The 12,813-nt window shown below is 45.6% G+C and overlaps 1 protein-coding gene across 1 annotated transcript in view; it reads left to right on the top strand.

Annotated features, from left to right (window-relative positions):
• DDX47 (DEAD-box helicase 47) overlaps positions 1-12,813 on the top strand; it is a 131,934-nt gene that overhangs the window by 56,565 nt on the left and 62,556 nt on the right. Inside the window, exons 7-8 of the mRNA XM_069737098.1 lie at positions 1,140-1,256; positions 2,672-2,818. Coding sequence (XP_069593199.1) covers positions 1,140-1,256; positions 2,672-2,818 — 264 coding nt within the window. The remainder of the gene's footprint in view (positions 1-1,139; positions 1,257-2,671; positions 2,819-12,813) is intronic.

Below are 12,813 nucleotides of genomic sequence, written 5' to 3'. Positions count from 1 at the left end.
AGCAAAGAAAACATTGGAATGACCGAATTGCCATTTTTTGGTCGTCACACTTCGCCCACAAAATGCATTAAAAAGTGTTCGAAAAGTCCCGTGTATGCAATAAAGCAGCACTACTACCACAAATTTAAGAAAAATTTTCACCTGAAATAATTAAAAAAATAAAAACTACAGGTTTAAGCAAGCTAAAAAATTATTTCACCCAAAGTACAAGTGTTTTCCTTGTTTTTCGGATGATTTACACTGGCAAATTATCTGGAAATGAGGCCTAAAGTAAGATCATTCATGATGACCCTTAAGGTGCATTTACACTGCCAGATTATCGTGAACGAGCAGCTTTAAGAGCTTTCATTTCTTTGTAATCCTGCCATGAAAACAGGCATCTGATTGCTCGATGAACAAGAAACCATCCATTCCACTCTTCCTGAGCTAAAACATTAGTATTGTTGTTTCTAAATGATTATGAACTTGTTTTCTTTGCATCATTTGAGGTCTGAAAGCGTTGTTGTTGTTGTTGTTGTTGTTGTTGTTGTTGTTGTTGTTGTTGTGTTTTTTTTTTTTTTTTTTTAAATTTTGACCATTTTCTCTGTTTTTAAAAAAAAAAAAAAAAAAATACAAAATGTATTGCTTGGAATTTTGGAGACATGTTGTCAGAACTTTATAGAATAAAAAAGCAATTTACATTTTACTCACAAATATTGCCTATGAAGAAAAAAATCAGAAAACTGAACATTTTGCATTTGTCTCTTAATTTTTGCCAGAGCTGTATATCACAGGCGATCGGATGATAGTAGCTCCAAGTTCATTTTACATATTTTTCCGTTTTTGTTATTTCACTGCCTGGCATGAATCTTGATGTTTGCACAGTAATTTTACTTTAACCAATTCTTCATGGCTTTTGTTATGCATATTTTTGTTCCTATGTTTTTTTTTATTTTTTATTTTTTACTAAAGGTTTTATACCTTTTTGTTTTTATTGTTGATCTGGAGGATGTCTTTGGTGAAGTACTTAAGTAGTTAAGTAGTAATGCACTGAGAAGCAATGTTCCTATGGGACACTTGGAAAAGTTCAGATATATTTTGTAACATCTTCACTTAAAGCTGTTATTATTTCACTATTTTTTTTTTCTTTTTTTCCTCAGGTGCAAAAACTGCAACGTGCAGCTTTAAAAGACCCAGTGAAATGTGCAGTGTCCTCGAAGTATCAAACTGTCGAAAAACTGCAACAGTATTATGTTTTCATCCCATCCAAGTTCAAGGTATTTATTACAACATAGATGAGGAAATTGCATACAACTGCCTCTCATGTTACAGTATCTTTAACTTACATTGATCTGCCCATAGTCATTTTTTAATTTGACACCAGACAAGAATTTTTACTGAATATTTTGAAACTTGAAACAAATAGATCTATTGAGCCATGGTCTAATAACAGTGGTTGTTCCTGAGCAAGCTAATATTGTAAGTTGAGTAGGTACATAGATCTGCATGAGACTCGGCCTCCAGAGTTTTTTTTTTTTTTTTTAATATGAGGTGGCCTAAACATTGTGAGACATGTTCTTTTAAAAAGGAGGATCTGAGTCTTTAATAACAATATACAATTTTATTTAAACATAGAAAAACATTTTTTTTGTATTTGCAATACAAAAGTTTTTTTGTGTTTATGGTTACATAAGTTTTATGATCCACAAGGTGCAAAAAAGGGAGCGGTGGCCGAAGGCTATGCTCAGGATCATAGTATTGTTTGGTTTTCCGCTTTAATTTTAATATTATGATCCTGAGCATAGCCTTCGGCCACCACTCTTTTTTGCACCATGTGGATCATAAAATTTATGTACCCATATACACAAAAAAAACCTTTTTATTGCAAATACAAAAAGATGTTTTTTCTTTGTTTAAATAAAATTCTATATTGTTATAATTAAAGAATCAGATCCCCCCCTTTTTTTTTAAAGAATTTAGTAGCAGAGTCCATAACTTGCTGGGTACATTTATTGCTAATTTTGTAACTGTTACTCCGTATCTCAGTGAGACATGTAATGACTGACAGTCTGCTCTCATAATTCTGCACAGCTCTGCAATGATATGAGAACAAGCTCTGCGCCGCACAGGCAGCTCTGTGGTGAGATCAGAACGAGCTCTGCGCCGCACAGGCAGCTCTGCAGTGAGATCAGAACGAGCTCTGCGCCGTACAGGCAGCTATGCGGTGAGATCAGAACGAGCTCTGCGCCGCACAGGCAGCTCTGCGGTGAGATCAGAACGAGCTCTGCGCCGCACAGGCAGCTCTGCGGTGAGATCAGAACGAGCTCTGCGCCGCACAGGCAGCTCTGCGGTGAGATCAGAACGAGCTCTGCGCCGCACAGGCAGCTCTGCGGTGAGATCAGAACGAGCTCTGCGCCGCACAGGCAGCTCTGCGGTGAGATCAGAATGAGCTCTGCGCCGCACAGGCAGCTCTGCGGTGAGATCAGAACGAGCTCTGCGCCGCACAGGCAGCTCTGCGGTGAGATCAGAACGAGCTCTGCTCCGCACAGTCGCCATTTGTGTATTCTCTTTGTGCACCTACCAAGCTTATATCTCTATTGTGCTGATTGATCTCCAGAATATGGCCGAGTTGTATTTTTTCCCCTAAGTTTTCAAGTGCTCTTCTGATGCTTATTCTGTGGTTTCCCTTCAGGACAGCTATCTTGTGTACATCTTGAATGAACTAGCAGGGAATTCCTTCATGATCTTCTGCAGCACATGTAACAATACACAGCGAGTTGCTCTTCTGCTTCGTAATCTTGGTTTCACTGCGATTCCCCTCCATGGCCAAATGAGTCAGGTAAGAGCCCAGGTTTCCGATTACAAGCTCTTTTGTGGAGTGAGTCTTGGCGTATAGTTAGAACGGGTCTCGGAGCGGATTCTTCATACTGACGTGCAGACAGAATGGAGAACTGATTATATGCCACGTGGTACATTTGTACTGAGTGATCATGTACAGTTACAACAACTGCAGTCAGTAAATTCTCAGAACACACCAGTTTACTGCCTGTGCACAGAGTTCACCTGTCCTCTGATTTGGAGTATTGAGAGAGGGGAGAATCCACAGAAGAGTTTGCAGATTCAGGGAGGATAATGCAGACATGAGTCTAGAAAGAGAAGAAATAATCCTGCAGGGGTGATCAGAGATCACACATAATGGCTGTATTATTACTGAGAAATGAGCAAGACAGCGAGGAAAGTCACATTATGCATGTTGGGAGCCCCTTGCTGGAAAATGGGACCCCCACTATTATTACTGAGAAATGAGCAAGACAGCGAGGAAAGTCACATTATGCATGTTGGGAGCCCCTTGCTGGAAAATGGGACCCCCACTATTATTACTGAGAAATGAGCAAGACAGCGAGGAAAGTCACATTATGCATGTTGGGGGCCCCTGGCTGGAAAATGGGACCCCCACTATTATTACTGAGAAAGCAGTAAGACAGTGAGGAAAGTCACATTATGCATGTTGGGAGCCCCTTGGTGGAAAATGGGACCCCCACTATTATTACTGAGAAAGGAGTAAGACGGTGAGGAAAGTCACATTATACATGTTGGGAGCCCCTTGGTGGAAAATGGGACCCCTACTATTATTACTGAGAAAGCAGATAGACGGTGAGGAAAGTCACATTATGCATGTTGGGAGCCCCTTGGTGGAAAATGGGACCCCCACTATTATTACTGAGAAAGGAGTAAGACGGTGAGGAAAGTCACATTATGCATGTTGGGAGCCCCTTGCTGGAAAATGGGACCCCCACTATTATTACTGAGAAAGGAGTAAGACGGTGAGGAAAGTCACATTATGCATGTTGGGGGCCCCTTGCTGGAAAATGGGACCCCCACTATTATTACTGAGAAAGGAGTAAGACGGTGAGGAAAGTCACATTATGCATGTTGGGGGCCCCTTGCTGGAAAATGGGACCCCTACTATTATTACTGAGAAAGCAGATAGACGGTGAGGAAAGTCACATTATGCATGTTGGGAGCCCCTTGGTGGAAAATGGGACCCCCACTATTATTACTGAGAAAGGAGTAAGACGGTGAGGAAAGTCACATTATGCATGTTGGGAGCCCCTTGCTGGAAAATGGGACCCCCACTATTATTACTGAGAAAGGAGTAAGACGGTGAGGAAAGTCACATTATGCATGTTGGGAGCCCCTTGCTGGAAAATGGGACCCCCACTATTATTACTGAGAAAGGAGTAAGACGGTGAGGAAAGTCACATTATGCATGTTGGGAGCCCCTTGCTGGAAAATGGGACCCCCACTATTATTACTGAGAAAGGAGTAAGACGGTGAGGAAAGTCACATTATGCATGTTGGGAGCCCCTTGGTGGAAAATGGGACCCCCACTATTATTACTGAGAAAGGAGTAAGACGGTGAGGAAAGTCACATTATACATGTTGGGAGCCCCTTGCTGGAAAATGGGACCCCCACTATTATTACTGAGAAAGGAGTAAGACGGTGAGGAAAGTCACATTATGCACGTTGGGAGCCCCTTGCTGGAAAATGGGACCCCCACTATTATTACTGAGAAAGGAGTAAGACCGTGAGGAAAGTCACATTATGCACGTTGGGAGCCCCCTTGGTGGAAAATGGGACCCCTACTATTATTACTGAGAAAGCAGTAAGACGGTGAGGAAAGTCACATTATACATGTTGGGGGCCCCTGGCTGGAAAATGGGACCCCCACTATTATTACTGAGAAAGCAGTAAGACGGTGAGGAAAGTCACATTATACATGTTGGGGGCCCCTGGCTGGAAAATGTGACCCCCACTATTATTACTGAGAAAGGAGTAAGACGGCGAGGAAAGTCACATTATGCATGTTGGGGGCCCCTGGCTGGAAAATGGGACCCCCACTATTATTACTGAGAAAGGAGTAAGACGGCGAGGAAAGTCACATTATGCATGTTGGGGGCCCCTGGCTGGAAAATGTGACCCCCACTATTATTACTGAGAAAGGAGTAAGACGGTGAGGAAAGTCACATTATACATGTTGGGAGCCCCTTGCTGGAAAATGGGACCCCCACTATTATTACTGAGAAAGGAGTAAGACGGCGAGGAAAGTCACATTATGCATGTTGGGGGCCCCTGGCTGGAAAATGTGACCCCCACTATTATTACTGAGAAAGCAGTAAGACGGTGAGGAAAGTCACATTATACATGTTGGGGGCCCCTGGCTGGAAAATGGGACCCCCACTATTATTACTGAGAAAGCAGTAAGACAGTGAGGAAAGTCACATTATGCATGTTGGGAGCCCCTTGGTGGAAAATGGGACCCCCACTATTATTACTGAGAAAGGAGTAAGACGGTGAGGAAAGTCACATTATACATGTTGGGAGCCCCTTGGTGGAAAATGGGACCCCTACTATTATTACTGAGAAAGCAGATAGACGGTGAGGAAAGTCACATTATGCATGTTGGGAGCCCCTTGGTGGAAAATGGGACCCCCACTATTATTACTGAGAAAGGAGTAAGACGGTGAGGAAAGTCACATTATGCATGTTGGGAGCCCCTTGCTGGAAAATGGGACCCCCACTATTATTACTGAGAAAGGAGTAAGACGGTGAGGAAAGTCACATTATGCATGTTGGGGGCCCCTTGCTGGAAAATGGGACCCCCACTATTATTACTGAGAAAGGAGTAAGACGGTGAGGAAAGTCACATTATGCATGTTGGGAGCCCCTTGCTGGAAAATGGGACCCCCACTATTATTACTGAGAAAGGAGTAAGACGGTGAGGAAAGTCACATTATGCATGTTGGGAGCCCCTTGCTGGAAAATGGGACCCCCACTATTATTACTGAGAAAGGAGTAAGACGGTGAGGAAAGTCACATTATGCATGTTGGGAGCCCCTTGGTGGAAAATGGGACCCCCACTATTATTACTGAGAAAGGAGTAAGACGGTGAGGAAAGTCACATTATACATGTTGGGAGCCCCTTGCTGGAAAATGGGACCCCCACTATTATTACTGAGAAAGGAGTAAGACGGTGAGGAAAGTCACATTATGCACGTTGGGAGCCCCTTGCTGGAAAATGGGACCCCCACTATTATTACTGAGAAAGGAGTAAGACCGTGAGGAAAGTCACATTATGCATGTTGGGAGCCCCTTGGTGGAAAATGGGACCCCTACTATTATTACTGAGAAAGCAGTAAGACGGTGAGGAAAGTCACATTATACATGTTGGGGGCCCCTGGCTGGAAAATGGGACCCCCACTATTATTACTGAGAAAGCAGTAAGACGGTGAGGAAAGTCACATTATACATGTTGGGGGCCCCTGGCTGGAAAATGTGACCCCCACTATTATTACTGAGAAAGGAGTAAGACGGCGAGGAAAGTCACATTATGCATGTTGGGGGCCCCTGGCTGGAAAATGGGACCCCCACTATTATTACTGAGAAAGGAGTAAGACGGCGAGGAAAGTCACATTATGCATGTTGGGGGCCCCTGGCTGGAAAATGTGACCCCCACTATTATTACTGAGAAAGGAGTAAGACGGTGAGGAAAGTCACATTATACATGTTGGGAGCCCCTTGCTGGAAAATGGGACCCCCACTATTATTACTGAGAAAGGAGTAAGACGGCGAGGAAAGTCACATTATGCATGTTGGGGGCCCCTGGCTGGAAAATGTGACCCCCACTATTATTACTGAGAAAGGAGTAAGACGGCGAGGAAAGTCACATTATGCATGTTGGGAGCCCCTTGCTGGAAAATGGGACCCCCACTATTATTACTGAGAAAGGAGTAAGACGGCGAGGAAAGTCACATTATACATGTTGGGAGCCCCTTGCTGGAAAATGGGACCCCCACTATTATTACTGAGAAAGGAGTAAGACGGCGAGGAAAGTCACATTATGCATGTTGGGAGCCCCTTGCTGGAAAATGGGACCCCCACTATTATTACTGAGAAAGCAGTAAGACGGTGAGGAAAGTCACATTATACATGTTGGGAGCCCCTGGCTGGAAAATGTGACCCCCACTATTATTACTGAGAAAGGAGTAAGACGGCGAGGAAAGTCACATTATGCATGTTGGGAGCCCCTGGCTGGAAAATGGGACCCCCACTATTATTACTGAGAAAGGAGTAAGACGGTGAGGAAAGTCACATTATGCATGTTGGGAGCCCCTGGCTGGAAAATGGGACCCCCACTATTATTACTGAGAAAGGAGTAAGACGGTGAGGAAAGTCACATTATGCATGTTGGGAGCCCCTTGCTGGAAAATGGGACCCCCACTATTATTACTGAGAAAGCAGTAAGACGGCGAGGAAAGTCACATTATGCATGTTGGGGGCCCCTGGCTGGAAAATGGGACCCCCACTATTATTACTGAGAAAGCAGTAAGACGGTGAGGAAAGTCACATTATGCATGTTGGGGGCCCCTGGCTGGAAAATGGGACCCCCACTATTATTACTGAGAAAGGAGTAAGACGGTGAGGAAAGTCACATTATGCATGTTGGGAGCCCCTGGCTGGAAAATGGGACCCCCACTATTATTACTGAGAAAGCAGTAAGACGGCGAGGAAAGTCACATTATGCATGTTGGGAGCCCCTGGCTGGAAAATGGGACCCCCACTATTATTACTGAGAAAGCAGTAAGACGGTGAGGAAAGTCACATTATACATGTTGGGGGGCCCCTGGCTGGAAAATGGGACCCCCACTATTATTACTGAGAAAGCAGTAAGACGGCGAGGAAAGTCACATTATGCATGTTGGGGGCCCCTGGCTGGAAAATGGGACCCCCACTATTATTACTGAGAAAGGAGTAAGACGGTGAGGAAAGTCACATTATGCATGTTGGGAGCCCCTGGCTGGAAAATGGGACCCCCACTATTATTACTGAGAAAGGAGTAAGACGGCGAGGAAAGTCACATTATACATGTTGGGAGCCCCTTGCTGGAAAATGGGACCCCCACTATTATTACTGAGAAAGGAGAAAGACGGTGAGGAAAGTCACATTATGCATGTTGGGAGCCCCTGGCTGGAAAATGGGACCCCCACTATTATTACTGAGAAAGGAGTAAGACAGTGAGGAAAGTCACATTATGCATGTTGGGAGCCCCTGGCTGGAAAATGGGACCCCCACTATTATTACTGAGAAAGGAGTAAGACGGTGAGGAAAGTCACATTATGCATGTTGGGAGCCCCTGGCTGGAAAATGGGACCCCCACTATTATTACTGAGAAAGCAGTAAGACGGTGAGGAAAGTCACATTATGCATGTTGGGGGGCCCTTGCTGGAAAATGGGACCCCCACTATTATTACTGAGAAAGCAGTAAGACGGTGAGGAAAGTCACATTATGCATGTTGGGGGCCCCTGGCTGGAAAATGGGACCCCCACTATTATTACTGAGAAAGGAGAAAGACGGTGAGGAAAGTCACATTATGCATGTTGGGAGCCCCTGGCTGGAAAATGGGACCCCCACTATTATTACTGAGAAAGGAGTAAGACGGTGAGGAAAGTCACATTATGCATGTTGGGGGGCCCCTGGCTGGAAAATGGGACCCCCACTATTATTACTGAGAAAGCAGTAAGACGGTGAGGAAAGTCACATTATGCATGTTGGGGGCCCCTGGCTGGAAAATGGGACCCCCACTATTATTACTGAGAAAGGAGAAAGACGGTGAGGAAAGTCACATTATGCATGTTGGGGGCCCCTGGCTGGAAAATGGGACCCCCACTATTATTACTGAGAAAGGAGAAAGACGGTGAGGAAAGTCACATTATGCATGTTGGGAGCCCCTGGCTGGAAAATGGGACCCCCACTATTATTACTGAGAAAGCAGTAAGACGGTGAGGAAAGTCACATTATGCATGTTGGGGGCCCCTGGCTGGAAAATGGGACCCCCACTATTATTACTGAGAAAGGAGTAAGACGGTGAGGAAAGTCACATTATGCATGTTGGGAGCCCCTGGCTGGAAAATGGGACCCCCACTATTATTACTGAGAAAGGAGTAAGACGGTGAGGAAAGTCACATTATGCATGTTGGGGGGCCCCTGGCTGGAAAATGGGACCCCCACTATTATTACTGAGAAAGCAGTAAGACGGTGAGGAAAGTCACATTATGCATGTTGGGAGCCCCTGGCTGGAAAATGGGACCCCCACTATTATTACTGAGAAAGCAGTAAGACGGTGAGGAAAGTCACATTATGCATGTTGGGAGCCCCTTGCTGGAAAATGGGACCCCCACTATTATTACTGAGAAAGGAGAAAGACGGTGAGGAAAGTCACATTATGCATGTTGGGAGCCCCTGGCTGGAAAATGGGACCCCCACTATTATTACTGAGAAAGCAGTAAGACGGTGAGGAAAGTCACATTATACATGTTGGGACCCCCTGGCTGGAAAATGGGACCCCCACTATTATTACTGAGAAAGGAGTAAGACGGTGAGGAAAGTCACATTATGCATGTTGGGACCCCCTGGCTGGAAAATGGGACCCCCACTATTATTACTGAGAAAGGAGTAAGACAGTGAGGAAAGTCACATTATGCATGTTGGGAGCCCCTGGCTGGAAAATGGGACCCCCACTATTATTACTGAGAAAGGAGTAAGACGGTGAGGAAAGTCACATTATGCATGTTGGGAGCCCCTGGCTGGAAAATGGAACCCCCACTATTATTACTGAGAAAGGAGTAAGACAGTGAGGAAAGTCACATTATGCATGTTGGGAGCCCCTGGCTGGAAAATGGGACCCCCACTATTATTACTGAGAAAGCAGTAAGACGGTGAGGAAAGTCACATTATGCATGTTGGGAGCCCCTGGCTGGAAAATGGGACCCCCACTATTATTACTGAGAAAGCAGTAAGACAGTGAGGAAAGTCACATTATACATGTTGGGACCCCCTGGCTGGAAAATGGGACCCCCACTATTATTACTGAGAAAGGAGTAAGACAGTGAGGAAAGTCACATTATGCATGTTGGGAGCCCCTGGCTGGAAAATGGAACCCCCACTATTATTACTGAGAAAGGAGTAAGACAGTGAGGAAAGTCACATTATGCATGTTGGGAGCCCCTGGCTGGAAAATGGGACCCCCACTATTATTACTGAGAAAGCAGTAAGACGGTGAGGAAAGTCACATTATGCATGTTGGGGGGCCCCTGGCTGGAAAATGGGACCCCCACTATTATTACTGAGAAAGCAGTAAGACGGTGAGGAAAGTCACATTATGCACGTTGGGAGCCCCTGGCTGGAAAATGGGACCCCCACTATTATTACTGAGAAAGCAGTAAGACGGTGAGGAAAGTCACATTATGCATGTTGGGGGCCCCTGGCTGGAAAATGGGACCCCCACTATTATTACTGAGAAAGGAGTAAGACGGTGAGGAAAGTCACATTATGCATGTTGGGACCCCCTGACTGGAAAATGTGACCCCCACTATTATTACTGAGAAAGCAGTAAGACGGTGAGGAAAGTCACATTATGCATGTTGGGAGCCCCTGGCTGGAAAATGGGACCCCCACTATTATTACTGAGAAAGGAGTAAGACGGTGAGGAAAGTCACATTATGCATGTTGGGACCCCCTGACTGGAAAATGTGACCCCCACTATTATTACTGAGAAAGCAGTAAGACGGTGAGGAAAGTCACATTATGCATGTTGGGGGCCCCTGGCTGGAAAATGGGACCCCCACTATTATTACTGAGAAAGGAGTAAGACGGTGAGGAAAGTCACATTATGCATGTTGGGGGGCCCCTGGCTGGAAAATGGGACCCCCACTATTATTACTGAGAAAGGAGAAAGACGGTGAGGAAAGTCACATTATGCATGTTGGGGGCCCCTGGCTGGAAAATGGGACCCCCACTATTATTACTGAGAAAGGAGTAAGACGGTGAGGAAAGTCACATTATGCATGTTGGGAGCCCCTGGCTGGAAAATGGGACCCCCACTATTATTACTGAGAAAAAAGTAAGACGGTGAGGAAAGTCACATTATGCATGTTGGGGGGCCCCTGGCTGGAAAATGGGACCCCCACTATTATTACTGAGAAAGCAGTAAGACGGCGAGGAAAGTCACATTATGCATGTTGGGAGCCCCTGGCTGGAAAATGGGACCCCCACTATTATTACTGAGAAAGCCGTAAGACGGCGAGGAAAGTCACATTATGCATGTTGGGGGCCCCTGGCTGGAAAATGGGACCCCCACTATTATTACTGAGAAAGCAGTGAGACGGTGAGGAAAGTCACATTATGTATGTTGGGAGCCCCTGGCTGGAAAATGGGACCCCCACTATTATTACTGAGAAAGGAGTAAGACGGTGAGGAAAGTCACATTATGCATGTTGGGAGCCCCTGGCTGGAAAATGTGACCCCCACTATTATTACTGAGAAAGCAGTAAGACGGTGAGGAAAGTCACATTATGCATGTTGGGAGCCCCTGGCTGGAAATTGGGACCCCCACTATTATTACTGAGAAAGCAGTAAGACGGTGAGGAAAGTCACATTATGCACGTTGGGAGCCCCTTGCTGGAAAATGGGACCCCCACTATTATTACTGAGAATGGAGAAAGACGGTGAGGAAAGTCACATTATGCATGTTGGGAGCCCCTGGCTGGAAAATGGGACCCCCACTATTATTACTGAGAAAGCAGTAAGACGGTGAGGAAAGTCACATTATGCATGTTGGGGGGCCCCTGGCTGGAAAATGGGACCCCCACTATTATTACTGAGAAAGCAGTAAGACGGTGAGGAAAGTCACATTATGCATGTTGGGAGCCCCTTGCTGGAAAATGGGACCCCCACTATTATTACTGAGAATGGAGAAAGACGGTGAGGAAAGTCACATTATGCATGTTGGGGGCCCCTGGCTGGAAAATGGGACCCCCACTATTATTACTGAGAAAGCAGTAAGACGGTGAGGAAAGTCACATTATGCATGTTGGGAGCCCCTGGCTGGAAAATGGGACCCCCACTATTATTACTGAGAAAGCAGTAAGACGGTGAGGAAAGTCACATTATGCATGTTGGGAGCCCCTGGCTGGAAAATGGGACCCCCACTATTATTACTGAGAAAGCAGTAAGACGGTGAGGAAAGTCACATTATACATGTTGGGAGCCCCTTGCTGGAAAATGGGACCCCCACTATTATTACTGAGAAAGCAGTAAGACAGTGAGGAAAGTCACATTATGCATGTTGGGAGCCCCTGGCTGGAAAATGGGACCCCCACTATTATTACTGAGAAAGCAGTAAGACAGTGAGGAAAGTCACATTATGCATGTTGGGAGCCCCTGGCTGGAAAATGGGACCCCCACTATTATTACTGAGAAAGCAGTAAGACGGTGAGGAAAGTCACATTATGCATGTTGGGGGGCCCCTGGCTGGAAAATGGGACCCCCACTATTATTACTGAGAAAGCAGTAAGACGGTGAGGAAAGTCACATTATGCATGTTGGGAGCCCCTTGCTGGAAAATGGGACCCCCACTATTATTACTGAGAATGGAGAAAGACGGTGAGGAAAGTCACATTATGCATGTTGGGAGCCCCTGGCTGGAAAATGGGACCCCCACTATTATTACTGAGAAAGGAGTAAGACGGTGAGGAAAGTCACATTATGCATGTTGGGAGCCCCTGGCTGGAAAATGGAACCCCCACTATTATTACTGAGAAAGGAGTAAGACAGTGAGGAAAGTCACATTATACATGTTGGGGGCCCCTGGCTGGAAAATGGGACCCCCACTATTATTACTGAGAAAGCAGTAAGACGGTGAGGAAAGTCACATTATACATGTTGGGACCCCCTGGCTGGAAAATGGGACCCCCACTATTATTACTGAGAAAGC

Source organism: Ranitomeya imitator, chromosome 8 (assembly GCF_032444005.1).
Source record: "Ranitomeya imitator isolate aRanImi1 chromosome 8, aRanImi1.pri, whole genome shotgun sequence".
In the NCBI taxonomy this organism is placed as follows: Eukaryota; Metazoa; Chordata; class Amphibia; order Anura; family Dendrobatidae; genus Ranitomeya; species Ranitomeya imitator.
This window is presented reverse-complemented; position numbering and strand designations above follow the sequence as displayed.